This window comes from Limanda limanda, chromosome 18 (genome assembly GCF_963576545.1).
Source record: "Limanda limanda chromosome 18, fLimLim1.1, whole genome shotgun sequence".
In the NCBI taxonomy this organism is placed as follows: Eukaryota; Metazoa; Chordata; class Actinopteri; order Pleuronectiformes; family Pleuronectidae; genus Limanda; species Limanda limanda.
In genome coordinates, this window is record NC_083653.1 from 7,997,656 (window position 1) to 8,014,507 (window position 16,852).

At 39.5% G+C, this 16,852-nt stretch overlaps 1 protein-coding gene across 2 annotated transcripts in view; it reads left to right on the plus strand.

Moving 5' to 3' along the window:
* Positions 1-16,852, plus strand: part of rngtt (RNA guanylyltransferase and 5'-phosphatase) — a 71,385-nt gene that overhangs the window by 42,300 nt on the left and 12,233 nt on the right. Inside the window, exons 12-13 of one of the 2 annotated variants that reach the window (XM_061091146.1) lie at positions 6,397-6,465; positions 15,034-15,134. In XM_061091146.1, the coding sequence (XP_060947129.1) occupies positions 6,397-6,465; positions 15,034-15,134 (170 nt within the window). The remainder of the gene's footprint in view (positions 1-6,396; positions 6,466-15,033; positions 15,135-16,852) is intronic. The other variant, XM_061091147.1, reaches the window with a different exon arrangement.

Genomic DNA, 16,852 nt, shown 5'->3' on the forward strand with positions numbered 1-16,852 from the left:
GCAACAGAAGTTGTCCGGTTTCTAAGTGCAAGCACCTCATTTTTTTGTTGCCTTCTCCGGTCTTGGAATGTTAAACTGCTCTCCGAATGACAAAATGACATAAAGAGCGTTATTTTCAGACTGAATCATTTAGTTGAATTTTTCACTTGTAGAACATCCTTTTTTTTCCTACACTAGTTGTTATGGTTGTGACGTTCATCCACAAAGTAAAGTTCTAGCTTTCTCATGGTTTGTTGTCACTTTGGTCTTCACCTGATCCCTGTGGATTTCACCTCAGGTGGAAATGAGGAGAAAATGTATTCTACATTACACTGATTCCTTGTGTGTTTGCTATGCAGCACGTATGTTCCATTATTCTAAACCACAACAGGGAATAGTTATTCAGAGTAAAGGTCCAAAACCCTCATTTCTACACTGGGGATTATTGTAAGTTGGCAACACATAATAATGTCACAGTCTGATATTTTCAAATAAGATAACGTGTCTTTTAAACAAAAACAGCTCCATTACTCTAATAAAAAGTCATTCTAGGAATAATAGAACAACATAGCATTAACACACACATATATATATATATATTTACACTTGTCAATGTTTTACTCTTAATTTGTATTTGTAGTTGAGTCTTTCTTGAGTGCTTATATTGACAGCTTCTTAAAGTTATCAATACCTTAATTAAATCACATCACCTCAAACCAATTGGTTAAATAAATGAAAATTTACACATTTTTTGTGTACTCTTTCTAATCTGCATTTTATCCATGTTAGATTAAGAGACAACCAGATTTTATGGAAAGTGTTCCTTCTGTCTGATTGTCAAATTAAAATCAGTCCTTGCTCTGCAAGAGACAGACGACAACGTGTGTGCGTGAAGGTGAAGGAGAACGACAGACTTCATGTCATTTCAGTGCTATCATCATATGATCCATTCATCTTTGTGCCCTTCTGTGAAATGAGCCCAAACATGAATCACTGGAAAGGAAAATGGTCCTACTTCCATCACCCAGACATTTACTCTCTCAAGGGGAGAGAGCATGTCCGCAGTTGATTTGTCTCCCCAAGCGCTTCCGTTGTCCCGTCTCTGCCCCGGAGTCTCCAATGAAAGCTTGATCTCTTAATGGGCCTTTGCTGTTTGCCTCCGCCCACACAGCAACACTGTACCAGGCAGCGCTTTGTATTTTCTTCCTAAAGAGGGTTTACCATGAAAGCAGGGTCGCTGCCCCCTCTCCACATTATCGCTCCAAGGAACTTCCTTACTGTAGGAGGATGTGTGAGTGGAAGTCTTCTTTCTTCTCATCTTTCCCTGCAAGGTTCACTGTGCTCGATGAAGGTGGTGGGTGGGTGTGCTAAGATGGCAGAAGAACTGAAATGGAACTCCCAGATCTTACCGCCTACGCGCCGTTCCCTCATAAAGGCATCCGTTCTCTTTAGTCTGGCTATCTGCCTTCTCCCTGTCAGCATGGTTGTCGAGCTTTGTGTGATCTGCCGTGACTCATTCATCATCGTGGAAAACAGTGATGTTGCTCTGCTTTATTTGCAGATAGAGCGGGGAGTGAACGCTTTAGTTTGCTTTTGATAAATCTATGCAGTGTCGAGGGGTTGTGGCTTGTTCAGACGTGTCAGCAGGACAGAGAGGATTTTACACTGCAGATATTTTGCTGGAGGACATTAGAGACCTGTTGACAAAGCCTACAGTACTTTTAGTTTTGTGCAGCTGTGTCTGTAGACTGTAGATGAATGTGAATATGCAATTATGCTCATATTCACATTAGTTATTTTAGCTATTACTTGAACAGACTGCAGGTTCTAATGTTCAGAAAACACATCACTTTCCTCAAACTGTACATTTAGTTCCTCTCTCTTAAAGGCCCTCTCCCATTGGAGCCAAGTCTGCTCTGATTGGTCGGCTGACACACCCTGTTGTGGTTGATCAACACATGGAACACATGTCTCCTATTAGACAGTTTGTTTAAATCAGTTTCTTTGTGTCCTGATTTATTTTCTAATGTGAATAGAAGTCCTTGATATTATTTAAAGTCAGTATCTTCAGATTTCTAAGAGGATTTTTGCCAGAGACTGAATGTGCCCTCATAGATGTTTATCGAGAGACCAAGTTGGTCTGAGGCTGTCTCTGTTGTGGTTTGCCAGCGTTGCATTGAGCACGAATATAGTTTTGTTATATTCCACGCTTTGTTGTGTTTATGATTAAGGTTTTAATTTGATTAATCTCCAAGCAGATAATGACAATCTGTCATCTCCTGCATACTGAGTGCTACTTGGCTCTGATGATAGTTGAACAGTTTCCTATGAGCTCATCAACAGGAACCTACGATGCCCGTGCCTACTGATTAACAGTGAGTGCAGAGATGCAGGGAATCTTAAGTAATATTTATTCATTTCATTTTATTGTCTGTCAGTCAAACATAAGATACAATATGTTATATAAGTTTTCTCTTATGTACAATGTTGTTGTTCCACTTCGAGCAGTATGACTAAAACGTATTGCTTTTTGCTTCAGTTCATCTTGATGGGTTCTATATGACACCTGATATCTAGTGTGGTGCACTAATGCATTTGCTCTCTATTTTATTGATCCATTTCCTGCTTGCCTAAATATGTTTACTGCCCTGCATGAACATACAGAATAGCAACGATGAGTTGTCGAGTTTTTGCATGAGGGGTTTCAAAAAGTACACAAAATAACGATTCAACTACTTTGACTGCCAGTGACTCATCCTAATGTTCTGCACATGCCCTTCTTTTGGATTCTTCTTTACAGTTTTGACCTATTTCTATTTAAGACATTTAAAAAAAAAGAGTCATCAACCTGCATCACTTGTTTTTCTCTTGACAGCCATTCAGAGGCTGCACAACAAGCTGTAAAAATAACATTGACACAAATTTGCGGGGCCATTAAACCAAAAGCGAGTTTAAAGAGTAACAGTAAAGCTATCTAATAGATTCACAGTAGAAAGTCAAACAAGTAAGCTAGGAAAGTAATTGTCCTGTATTCCTAGATTTATTTGTGTGTGTACTTGGCCGTCAACCCAGATAGCAAAAAGCAATAGCATTCATTCATTCATTCATTCTAAGTATGTATTTGTGTTTGACAAGGGTTGACCTGAGCCAGGCTACACAACAATGTTAGTAATCAGTAGCATACAGCTCTCACAATAAATTTATGATTTTTGGCGTTAGTTTTTTTGGATTAAGTAAACTGGTATCTGATGGGTACTTATTTTGGAAGGGGGGAAAGTATTGGAGCTCTCTAGCTCGCTAACTAAAATCCATATTTGTGACCATTCTTTGCTTTGCAGCCCTACAGCCCTTTTTTTGAAATTGATGATCGATAGTCCTCCTGCAATTTCAGATTCTGCTCTGTGTAGATATGTGCAGTCATATATTAGATTTGATATTTTGGTATTACATTACAGCTGGACATTTTCTGAGGTATATGATACGTTTTTTAGATTGATTTCTCTCTGAGCAGCAGCAGCAGATTTCACTTGCATGCCAGTGCAGAATACTAATATATTTGCTTCAGTCTGCTAATCCATTGTAACATCGTCATACACAACATCACATTGAAGTCCAGGCACATTTTTATTTTGGTGAAAGTAGTTGAATTTCCAATGCCGTTGCAGTTTCATCTTGGATCACATGTTTCGATTTTAAAACATTGATTTAAAGGTCGTGCAGTTCTGCTCCTTGCTTTTCAAATTACACTGAAAATTGAGTTCAGCTAACCTTGCTCACGATCGTCACATTATTTTTTTTCTGTCTGAGCACAAAAGTCTTCACATTCATACTTGACTGCAGAGAATGTTTGACTCACAATTAGGCTCCTCTGCTTTCACACTGTTTGGATTTGTTTCTAACATCCAGCCTTATTTCCTCTCTAATATTTTATTGAGGCTTCTGCTAGTGTTCACACAGTCGGTGGAAGCATTTGCCTCAATTTATTCATCACAATAAATGTCTGGACATAGCAGAACATGATGAACTCTCAATAACACAGTGACACGGAGAAGAACATGCAACGGGACAAATAAAGAAAACACAAAATAACAACAACAAACAAAACACAGATCTGTTGTAGTTATGAGGCACAAGACGGTTCAGAGTGAGGAGGAGGCATCTCAAATTACTCACAGCAGTGTAGTTAAAAGTCAGACTTTTAAAAAACACCTACCTGAAGATTTGAAATTCTTTCAGCTAATCTGATCATTTTCTTTTGGTCAGTGTTGTGTACAGCAGGTGGTTCTTGTATTCTCCAGTGTTACAGAAGATTTGTTTTTGATTTTGTAAGTCCATAAGCCACAAACAGTATTTGCAGCACTCACTTTCATGTTCATGTTTTTTCTCCTCTTTCTCAGTAACTGGAAACCTAATCACATATTCTTGCTATACAAAATTGGTCGATTTGCATTTATGTCTGAAGATATTGTTAGTCATGTCAGGAGTGCCAATATTTTTGATGACTGTATTTAATAAGGCTCTTGCGCAGCAGAAATGTCGACCTGTTGCTGTAGAAACAGCACAGGTGTAGTTAAAAGGAGTCTCATTATGCCCTTTCAGTTTTTCTTTCCTCTCGTGTGATGTTTAGTTATTTTTATGAAATACATGTAAAGTTAAAAAGCCTAACAAATGAAGAAGGAACAACGATTGGTTTTAGATCAAACATTTTCGAGATGGAGGCTGGAAAAGCTGAACAAATTCAAGTGTGGAATGAAAACCCTACAGTTTCTGTAATGAGAATGCAGAAACCATTGTAGGAGAGCACTCTTGAATTAAGGCATCTCTTCTTCTGTGCAGTTCTCACATTCCGTTTTAATTTAGTGCCTCTTATATCGTTGCTCCGGTTGCCGTGGCTGTTGATGTGCTTCATGATGTTGAAAATATGCTTTCATTGTACCGTAGCTCTGCCATGTCCCCAGGGAGTCCCCCCTCCATCTAGGTAATGTAGGTTCCTTTTCCCTGCAACAGCTGCAGCGTTTTATGGTTGACGCTCATTGTGGATATGAAATTCACTCTCTCCAGTTATCGGGGACTAAATGATTTGTTGCTATTCTTGTCCTCAAACTGGCCTGTCACGTTACAGATATTGATCTCAATCAAAGAGACGAATGCCTAGTTTCAGGGCTGGATGGATAAAAATAAGGCATCAGACTCTGCAGGATATGTAAGCCTTGAGGTTTTGTTAAAACTAGGGCTGTCAGTTCAACGCGTTATTAACGGGGTTAATGCAAACCCATTTTTACGCCGTCAATTTTTTTAACGCGAGATTAACGCAGAGCTGCAGCTTCAGTATCTGTGTTCGCCTCCAGTCTGACCGGAACTTCTTCGTGGTTTAGTAACTTGTATTTTCCTCCACACGAACATGTGCACGTCTCACTCTTACTCCGTCACTCGCACACATCAACAGCACTTCACTTCCTCATTGATCCCCGATCCCCAAACAACCCCACCCTATTGGTCCAAACAGTCACATGTCCCACCCCAACCCCTTCACTGACCCTCAGGATATCAGAACGCTCCTTCAACACAGTGTTTTACTGAACATACGTCAAAACCAAACATAAACATAAACCCAGTCCGTTACACTATTAGACTGCAGCTATATGTTTTTATTTATTTCAAAATAGGGTACTTCTTATTTCATACATTTTCCACAAATATGGGGAGGACTCAAATAGCCCTACAATGTTCTTTGTTTCATTTATTTCAAAGTAGGCCGACACTTGCCTGTGTATTTTGTTTGTTTGTTATTTTGTTGTTTGTCTGTTTGAGTAGCTAGCTGAAAGCAAAGAAGTAGTACGCTTACCTTTTATTGGTAACCTAACTGTTATGGTTCATTGTTTCTGAAATAAGAGGCCTGACTGCTATGTTCACAGCAAACTTGAAAAAAATAAAATATTAAGCCATGGTTTAACTGCACTATAGGCTGAGTCCTTGTTTACCTGAAATGTGCACTTTATAATTTTATTTTGTACCGCCCTGTTTGGCAATGTTGTTTTTCAATAAAATTAAATATTTGCATCAAGGAAGCCAATCCACTTTTCCATGTTGATAAGAGCATTAAAACGTAGGTAAAATTATGGAAAAAAAATAAATGAAGGGACATTTAGAATAGATAAAAATTTGCAATTAATTTCGATTAATCGCGAGTTAACTATGAAATAAATGCTATTAAATATTTTAATCGTTTGACAGCACTAGTTAAAACTCAATACTCGCCTCACTTTTTGAGGGATAGTTGTTGTAACCGACTCTATGCATCAATGTTACTTCCTGTGTTTCCAGGTAGAGCTCTCAGCTGCCCATCTTGTCATTTCTAATCTTTTCCTTGGCTAAAACTGTATCCTCCTTTTTTTTCTTTTTTTTTTTATATTTCAGCTACTGGAAGGCAGCTTCACATCCCAGGTCAGCCACGAAGTTGACGGGCTTGTCTTCCAGCCATGCGGGGTAAGCCTCCATCTCTGTATGTACGGCAGTCTGTCATTTTTCAAAGCCGCAGCGCCATAGCCGCGGGTTGATTGTCAGACGCAGTCCTTTCTTCCACCGAGCTCCTTCATGACACAGTTTGTCAGTACCAGCCGCCATTTGTCACTCTCCATTTCAATCTTGCCTGCAATTGTAAAGGAAACCACCCTCCTGCATGGATTCACATAAACACAGACCTCACTGTGAGATGCTGCACAGTAAACCAGACACATGGCAGCGTGTGTGTGTTTGTGTGTTATGGCAGAACCGTACTGTTTGGAATACTGATTTGTAGAAATTCATTTTTGAATACGTGAGAGTAATGCGAAATTTCTTTTGTCCTGCGTTGGACTCGAGGAGCCTTATTCCACTGTGTGATACACCGACCAGCAACAACATTAAACCGGTTACAGGTTTTAAACCTGTGGCTGATCTGTGTAAATAAAATATCCTATTGTAATATTAATGTAGATAATACCGTTTTTTCGGCCTCATGCTAAAACTGTTTACTTTTAGCTCTTCACCTACACTCGATACTCACATTGACATAAGTATTCAGACATTTTACCACCACCCTCAGGTGCTTCGCTTCGTTTGATCATCTTTGATCACACGCCATATGAGCTCTCACAAATGACAGTGGATATCAAGAGGAATAATAAAGCCCTGAGGTCAACTGGACTGCCTGCAGAGCGCAGACAGGATTGTGTTGACAGGGGCTGCAGAGAATCTTCTGCTATAACTATTATTATTATTTGTTTTCTACTTACTGTAGATATTCATACAGAGCCTATAAGGGATAACCTAAAAGTCCAACTTGCCATGTTTTGGATCCAAAACCTTTGAGTGACACATCTTTTAGTGAAATACAGGACAATGGTTTTGTTACTAAAATACCAGCATAACGTATCTTGGTGACATATGAAAAAATAAACACTCAACATCACCGGCTGGGAGGAAGTTGAGCATTAAAATGGAGCTTTTACATGAATATGAAATGAAGCATTACAGTGCAGCTTTGATAAGAGGATTTTTCAGAGGGCTGCATCTGTTAATTACATTTAATGAATTGGACAGAACGATTCCAGATGGCACATTAGCATGAGAGTTTCTGTTGTTTTAAAGCAGAATATAACTGATTTCAAAATTCAGGCCCCCGCCTCTACCAGTTGTTTGTTTCTCCCTCTTGTTGAGCTTTGTTGGCTCCTGTCTGTGATTTGTGAAGTAATTATCATACAGCCATCATAAAGAGACAGTCCTCTAGAGAGCTGTCGATGAAATGTGGCGGCGGTTTGTTTCAACAGCTGTGAGAAGATGTGCATCTCTAAAGCAAACCTAGCTCCAATGCTGGCAGATTGCTGTCTTGATCAATACATATACCCAAAGATACTGTGTATTAGCATGTGCTTGTAGTTCGTGACACTGATTTCTTTGTGCCTTGTTGAATATAATCTTTCCCCTATATACTTGTCATGTATTTGGATGTCAGTTGGATTTGAAAAAGGGCTTAATTTACGACATTTCTATCACATAAAAACAGCGCAGCTAATTAGATTAGTTTCTAATTTACCGCACTGTAGAAAAATGATCCTTTACTGCATGTTTATTTACCTAAAAATAGGATGTGATAATTAGTTCTTTTTTTAAGCCGCTCCATTATGTAAGAAAAGCTTTTGAGAATATTTTAATTATTTTCCAATTTACATGGAATCGACAATGGGGAATGTTTTGGGATTTAGAGCACCGGTTTTGATGAAGCCCTATATTGATTCGAGGTGATGTTGTCCTCTCTAACATCAGTGAAAAAGATGGATCATAAACAATATAGGCAGGAAGAAGGTGTTGAAAGCATCGAAGCCCCCCCACGGATGTTAATCAACCAGGGATTGATTTGTTGTGGCAGAGGTGCTTTTTACAGTTTTTTGAAATGGTTGCTGTTCATCAAGCAGCAACAGAATCAGATGCACCAATGAGCAGATGTTGTGTCAATAAGTCGACTGATTTTAAGGACAGGTCGTCGTTCAGTTAAATTTTTATCAGATGCTTTCTTCGAAAATCCCTTTTCATATGATTCGCTGTCAGGGTGGAAGTCTGCTTTATATACAGTTGATTTCAGAAATGACCACCCTAGGCAGAGATTTCCCTCATGTCCCATTAAAACTCTTCAGGCTGATCTGTTATCAAATCACAGTTCACAATGTTTTTATAACGGTTGCATAAATCTGACAAGGAAATCGCTCCAAACTCTTGAAGGTCAACAGCTGGTCGCCTCTCGAACAAATGGGCTGAAAAACTAGTGATGGTGATTGTAATTAATGATGATGTAAATAGTCAGTCATCTGATATGACGGCCTCACTAAAGAAACAATTGTTTAACACTGTCTAGGTTTTCTTTTCTATTGCATTAAACATGCTAACAGCTTGTGCAGGAGGTTTAGTTTTTTGGGATCTGCCATAGACAAAGAGAGGCTGTCAAAAGAAATACAAATAGATTAATTAATTCACATGCATCTAACCACACTCCGCTAATAAGACAGAGCGTTGCGAACAGAATAATCTCTGTTATATCTTTAATCTCCATTCATATGCAGATAGCTGTTAATAGAGACCTGAAGCACCTACAAAAAGTATTACTGTTTTGTGTAGAGGAACGTTGGACCTGTGTAATTAATTAAACTAAAACGGTGTATAGCGAACATTGGGTCTATATCAGATCCCGTGAAATATTCATCATCATACGATAGTCGTTTAGCTCTAAGATTGCTAACAGAGGGCACACAGGTACTGTCCTGATGATACCCAGGCCATTGTTAAAGACATGTTTTAATGGTACTAACATTCCTTAACAACCACAATCCGGAAAAAGCAGAGTGACACAATTAACTTACCAACATAACCAATAAAATTCAAGTAGGAATAGTTTAGTTTGATATATATTATGTAACTAATAGAAAATGGTTGTGCTTATATCAGTAACTCAAACTGGACTGTACCAGTTGGTGTGTGTTGTATGTGAGTTGTTCCCTAGTTACAGTGTCTAGTCCTCTTGCTGCAGTGAGCATGTTTAGCAGAAACACACTCAATAACAAGAATCCTAGAAATGTGAAAGGAGATAGTGTTTTGTGATGGCCTTCACAAAATACAATTTGTACAGCACAATTGTAAACAGCCATTTCCAAGAAGTTATTAAATATTCACAAGGAAGAATTAAGATTGCGATGGATACGGGGATAGAGCCTGTCTGCTGCTGCTACTGGCTTTTTTTAAATTAAACATTCTCTTTTATAAGAAAATATTTAATTGAGTTGAATATTTCATTGTTTGAAAAGGAAAAGGATTAAGATTTTATTTTGTGGTACATTTGTAGCCCCCCCCCCCCCACACCTGTTCTGTCTGCAACACACGCCCAAATCCAATCATGAGCTGTGCACACAAACCATCCCATTGTCATGGTCACCTTGAATATAAAAGAATAAGTTTGTCACCGAGTGTTTTTCTGAATTAATTCGCTTTTTAAAAGGCATTTACTCTTTCGACCTTTAGCCTGTGTCATTGCATTATTGATTGACACTGTTTGAAGTCCCCTTTATATGCCAACCTATGTAAATAAGCCATTATTTGTGATGGATGCAGAGCAGTGGGAGCTCACATTTTGGATGGAGGGGGATGTTTTAAGATTTGATGATCTGCAACTGGAAATATTTTCTATTTTTGTTCATTGTAGAAATCCTCTGTTAGTAAAAACAATGACATACTGCTTAATTTGCTCTGATTTATTAATTCATGAGTAAATCAATACCAATATATTGTCCTGTTGTGCCCTATACGTCATGTTCAATTACTCTTTTTACTGCATTGTACATCACAAGTACATTTTAAAGTGAAGCTGTTAACCATTATGCGTACCACCGTTTATAAAAATGGACGTCGACTTTCGCTTTCACTTGATTTATAACACCAGGAGCCATTTTCATAAGAAGTTCATCTTTTGGTATTATTTTCAGTTTCACCTTGTCAATGGGGAATTTTCCGAGAACAGAAAGCATTTGAATTAGATGTGTGAAGATGCATTTACCTGGTTTCAGTTTGAGAGTAAAAAAGATGGAGCGACCCATCCTGTGTCAAAGAGAGACACTGTTATCTGATTTATAATCTGTATCCGTTCCCCAGGTGGAATCAATATGAGGAGATGGAAAAAGACATCATTGCTGTGAAATCCCATCTAATCAATAACAGAGAGCAAAGGGTTTCACTTCGTAAGACTATTGGTCTCAGACTAAATATTTGATAAGACTTCATCTTACAAACTCATTACTCGTATATAAAGGTCTATTCACAGCAATTTACAGCACATGCAGCACTAGGAGGAATTAAAATAGCTTTTTATCACCAACACTGCAGGCCTATATTAATGTATGTCTGCCTCAGATTGAGATTATTTTCCAAAGTCATTGATGTTTTGTCAACCACTACATCATTTTCTGTGATGTTAATCTCTTTATTTGGATAGGATTAGGGTGGTCTCTAGGTTAATCTCAGCAGGGGCTTGAAGTCAGTTTATGTGAGCACAAAGGTCTGCCTCTGCAGCCGCTCCGCCGATTGCTGGGCGTGTTATCTCACCCAACACACAGCGTCCTTGGAATATGGTTTCTTTGAGGAGGGAGTACTGGAAAGACTCTGAATTTATAACAGGGCCATTGTCACAGATGGCATAATTGCTTATGGGGGAGCGCTCCAGGTGGTGATCTCTGCACAAGGAGAATCAAGAAGCATTTCACTTCTCACTGTTGTTTTATGGCAAATCATTTTAACTCCACTCAAAAAGCCAATGCAGCACAGAAGATGTGATTTGTATCAATTCCGAGCCCAGAGAAGTGAATTTATATTGGGAAACAGACTTGAGTTCGGGTCGAAACATTGATTATGGGGAATTTGTTGGTTTCATGAATCCATTTAATCATTTTATGTGGGATTTGTTGTTCTTGAGAGTGTCTGTATGTCACAGCTCTGCCCCATTCCCCTCAATATCTAAACTTTCCCCTTTCCCTGTATTCCTCAACTAAAATTTATTCTGAGACAGATCGTGAATACTGCTTTACCATTTTGTACATTTACACCAAAAGACACACACACACACACACACACACAATGTGACTCTCAAACAAATGGGCCAGTGTGTCTGAGCTCTGACAGAGGGAGCATTTTCTCTGGGGAACAGATTTATTGGACTTTTCCAGCCTTTTGTCTGTAATCCGCAGCACACTTACACAATAAGTCTGCCTGGAAGCAAAAAGCTGTTATTGAAATGAGGCTTTGAAAAAAGGGTAATCAAAGGATGCATCTTGAAGCACATCCTCAAGCAAGATTCTTTCTCCTCAGTAGAATAACATTTTCTACATTTATTTAGCTTTTATTTACCATGCATGGCTTCTGGCATAATTTCTCACATCCATAGTTAGCAATTTGTGCATGATTATAGACGATCAGCCCTTTTCTCACTTTGTTGTTCTCCATATAAGATATCACTGTTAGGAATAATACAAACACACACAAAACAAAGCAAAAGAAACGCCGAGACAATTGCAAGACAACAAGACAGTTGTAAAAGCCCTTTGAATATTTTAGTGGCAAGATGAGCCTGTCATACTCTATAGTCATATGGTAATGGAGTGTTTCTGTCACAGATCTGTAGGCACAGAGACATATTGGCACAGAGCGGGAGGGAAGGGAAAAAAGGGGAGAAACGACAACAGCAACTTTACAATACAGGGAGGGTGTGCAAGTTGTGTACAAAATTGGATATTGACAAACTGCAGTCAGGGAAATAGAATACCCACTTATATTTAATAAAAGGAATCCAGGTTCTTGAATCATTTTTAGGGGGTCTAGAAGATTGGACCTCAGCTCCTCCATTTGAAGACGTGTCATTGTTTTGCGTCATTCTGCCAACAGTGAAGTATTCCAGATATCATATTGTATATCACATCTATATATATAAATATATATATATATATATATAAATTAATGAAATTTCTAACAGATCTAACAGAAGCTTTATTAGTCTGCAATTCCCATAAAAACATTATAAAAGAGTTAATTTAATTGATAGTTAGATGATATGACAGTCATTTGAATTTACATTTACTCTTAATGTGTTTATCTTTGTATTTGTTAGAAGCCATGCAGCCACACCTGTGCTTTCACAGTGTGTATCACTCTCAGCTATTCCCCCCCCCTCACCCACAGCCTCTGAAGTCACATCCCAAACCAGCAACAGGAGCAGATTTTATGCAATCATTACATGCAAATGAGTTTTGATAGATTGGAGATGTGTTCCCTGAATTCAAGCCAAGGTCAGATTTTGAATGTCTGATGGGCACTTCAATAGAAAGCTCTTGTTTTGTATGTGCAGTCACTTATTGACAAGTCTAACAATGGTAATGAAAGCGCGAGTACGACTGGCAGCACTCTTTCCACTCTGGCATTAATTCGAAGGTTGTCTATTTATTTAATCTGCAGTCTGATTGGGTTTTTCGCGATGTTGTTGCTCTGGCTCTGCCGGCTTGGATTCATTTCAAGTGAAATTCATTCTGGTTGAAAATGTGGTGTGAGAGTTTTAAACATAAACCTTGTGGATTCTCCAGGGCCGGTCACAGTTTATATACTGTTGTTTTCTTAGCACATAAACCATGCAGACATTCCTCATTATGCATCTTAGCTCTTCAGAAGTTGGTATTTCTCTCTCTTTAGTTCAAATCATTTATCAAGTAGCCAATTAACGGTAGGAAGAGGAACATTTCATCACTTAATGCATTTGTAGATTTCCCTTTTTCTGTTTCATTTCCCATTACAGCTACATAAGTGGGCAAGTTATTTCACAAATGGTTATCTTGATGCCTGTGCAGTATAGCATAACTAAATGCACTGAAGAATGTTCCCGTCCACTCCCACGTTTTCAGAAGAGGAAACAAAAGTCGAGGTTCTTCAAAAGATACGTGCCCTCTTTCCGTGCTGTCTAGTTGACTGCGGTGAATAGGCTTTTAAAAGAGGATTGAAGGACGCCTCCCACACTGAGAGCACCACAATGGACAATGCAGAAGGACACTTCACACTTTGTTCCCTTCTTTTTACGCCTAAAACGACACAGTCAAACTACCCATAACTCAAACAGATTACTTAGGTTGACTTTTTGATTTAGCAGACCTAAAGCGAGACCTTCACATACGAGTGAATCGCCCATTTGCTCATTCTCATTAAGCCAATTACTGCAGGTTGAATATCGTTTTAGTTTCTATGACGACAACTCTGCACTGGCCCATCGGAGCTGAAAGCTGGACCGACGGTATAGCGACGGAGACGAGTATTCTTCAGCAATGTGGAGAATGGTGAAAAAACGTTGGTGATGCACCAAATGTAAAAGAAACTCAGCTTTCAGATGAAAGACTACAGTCCAAAATTGAAATGCATGCATCAGCTGTGTTTGAGTAGTTACTCTCAGAACCAGACGGAGGAGACGTGGCACTGAACTTTGACAAATGGAATACAACATTGGATGTAGACCAAGACAATAGCATTGTATAATATAAAGAGTATAAGGGTAATTTTAGGGACATTGGCCTTCATAGAAAAAGCCTTTTGGAAAACTTTTTATCCACCTGCATGATTTTCATGCTATCCAGCAAACTAAGGCTTTGGGCTTTGTGTTTGTGAAGCAGTGGGTTTCTTTTTGACAAGTCGCTGTACTGTACGTTTCTTTCCATGGTGATTTTTTTTTTTTTTTAATCCTGTCAGAGGACCATACGTGGGTGGAGCCAGGAACTCCTCATTTGGTCATGTTGTTCTGACAGCGCAGGTCCTCCTGAGGAATCCTGTCCATTTTCCACACAGTTCCTCGGAGTAGACTTCTGTTACCGGGCAACCTGACAGTGACAGAATCTGGTCATCTGTTCCCGCCTCCACCCGTCATGCCTTTACATTGCTCATGTTCTAGTGCACTTGTTTCATGTCGTACCAAATGTCAGGCAGGCATAAATAATCCAAGAGACGTTAATGCACAGTGAACCACAATGGTGATGTGTGAAAAACGCAATCATATTAAATCATAATTTGGAAGCCTCATTATATTTACATATCTATTCTTATGCATATTTATTTTTATTCATAAGCTTATCCGACCGTAATATTTTACACTTGTAATCGCTTCATTTCGAATATGAAGTTCATGAACAAATTATACATTCAGCTCTCTTTGTTTTTCATCAGGAACTTGTTTGCATTTCCTGACGCTGTTGATACACAGACACATTTTTAACCTAAGATTACAGTGGAGCCGAATTAGAATGAGAAATGATGCTGTTGCTTAAAAATTCTGCCTGGCTCACAAATCACTCAGCCAGTAAGACGGCGCGTAATAGGGTGACAAAATGAATGACTTCTCGTGGAAACACATTTGTCATCCGTGTTCAATGAAAGGAGATTTCATATTTATTTACCCCACAAATCATCTTCTTCTGTATTGTAATTTGTTTTTTGTATCGGGTGTCCCTGCAGAGGTACAAGGCCGGGAGGTGTGATGACATTCTCAAGTGGAAGCCCCCCGAACTCAACTCTGTGGACTTTCGCCTGAAGATCACCAAAGTCGGAGGAGAAGGGTAAGTCACAGTTGCTAGGGAAACGCTCTGCTTGACGAATGGGATAGAATCTGTCACTTTGCGAGGACACGCATGTACATTGTCTATGTGTGCAGATGTCAAAAGCAATCATTTCAAAGAAAGGCACTGAATATCTTTGGCATTTATCCTTTCGGTTTCATGCCGTCTTTTTTCTACATTTCCTTTTCGGCCTTGGGGTTCAGTTTCTCTCACGGTCCGCAGAGTTAATATACTTTAACATCATCGCCTTCATTCACTTTTTATATCTGCAATCCCATAAAGGACTTACTTGCTGCATGCGGCTATATGTGCAAGGGGAAACATAACTGCCCTTCTCTTTTCCATCGTTTTATGTTTATTATTCTCTGTAGTATAAATTATTCAGATGCACCAGTGCTTCTGGTAGCCCTCGTCCCGGTAAACATCACATCTCTGCAGACAAACAATTCTACACTAGAAAAAGACAATTGACATCATGTAGGTATTTTGAAGCCTTGGATTTATTTCTGTTATTTTTATTGAGAAGCACAGATTGATATTTTCTAAAGTTCCAGTCTGAAAGATTTCAACAACTTTGGAATATCGTTACATTTTTCACAGATGCTCATGTTCTCCAAGGGTTGAGGCACCATCAGCAAGTTGGTGTTTTTTTGAAGTATGATGTCACAGAGGCTGTGGCTGAGGAGGATGAGCAGATCGTCCGCTAATGACTAGCTCCTCCTGTCCACATGTCGAAATGTTCTTGGGCAAGACCGTAGACTATAAATAAAGACGGATGATGCATCTCCACTTCCGCCCACTGTCCACAAATGAAGCTAAAATATACGGCACACAAACACAGCCATCTTGTGCCTGTGGAGCCAGATTCTGGAGCCACAGTTGCAAGGTCTTGAGTCGGTCTCAGCTGTCAATGTGATAAAAAATCAAACTTATATTGGTCCTAATTTAATTAAAACTTGAGCACACATATGAACCCACAGTGACTGAAGCCATCTTTTAGAACAATTCGATGAGGTGTAACACAGAGGAGTCCAGTTGCTTCACCTTTGAGAAGTTGTCACGTTGTCCATCTGAACAGACGTTAAGCCATGTGGAGGCCGTTTCCCAACAACTATTAAGTGAGTTGGATGATGATGCACTTTGTTAAAGTTTAAGTAACCATTTACAATTTCGTGTGGTTACATTCCAACCGAGCATTTCAGCTGATGTTAGGATTTAGCTGACCCAGCTGCTAGCATGGCTGTAGCCTGTGATATTTTCCATCAGCACGATACACATCCCTCGGTGTACTTTACCGCCGCCCGGTCTGTGAGTATTTTCCCGAGTGTGAGTACACAGAGCCACAGCTGTCAGCTCACTGGTCAAGCTGTCTCTTCCTCTGAGAGCCAGGTGACCTCTGCGACCGTCCAAGCTTTGCAGCAGCGAGCCTGCCACCACCCCCCCCCGACAACAGACTGAGCTGATCAACCAGGCCACCGTCACTCATCGTGCACCAAAGCCGACCAGCAGGCCAGTTAGTCAGCGTCTTGACTCGTCTCTGCGTGGGAGAACACAGACCATTATTGTTACCGTTTCAGAGCGTTCTGATATTTTCCCCGAAAGATGCCTCTGAGGAGGTGGAACACTTCTCAGAGCTCGCACTCAAATCTTTCCTTTAGTTACTGTCTGAGAGGGAGAGATGGACAGACCTGTAAGGAGGTAACAACTGTTTATTCGTC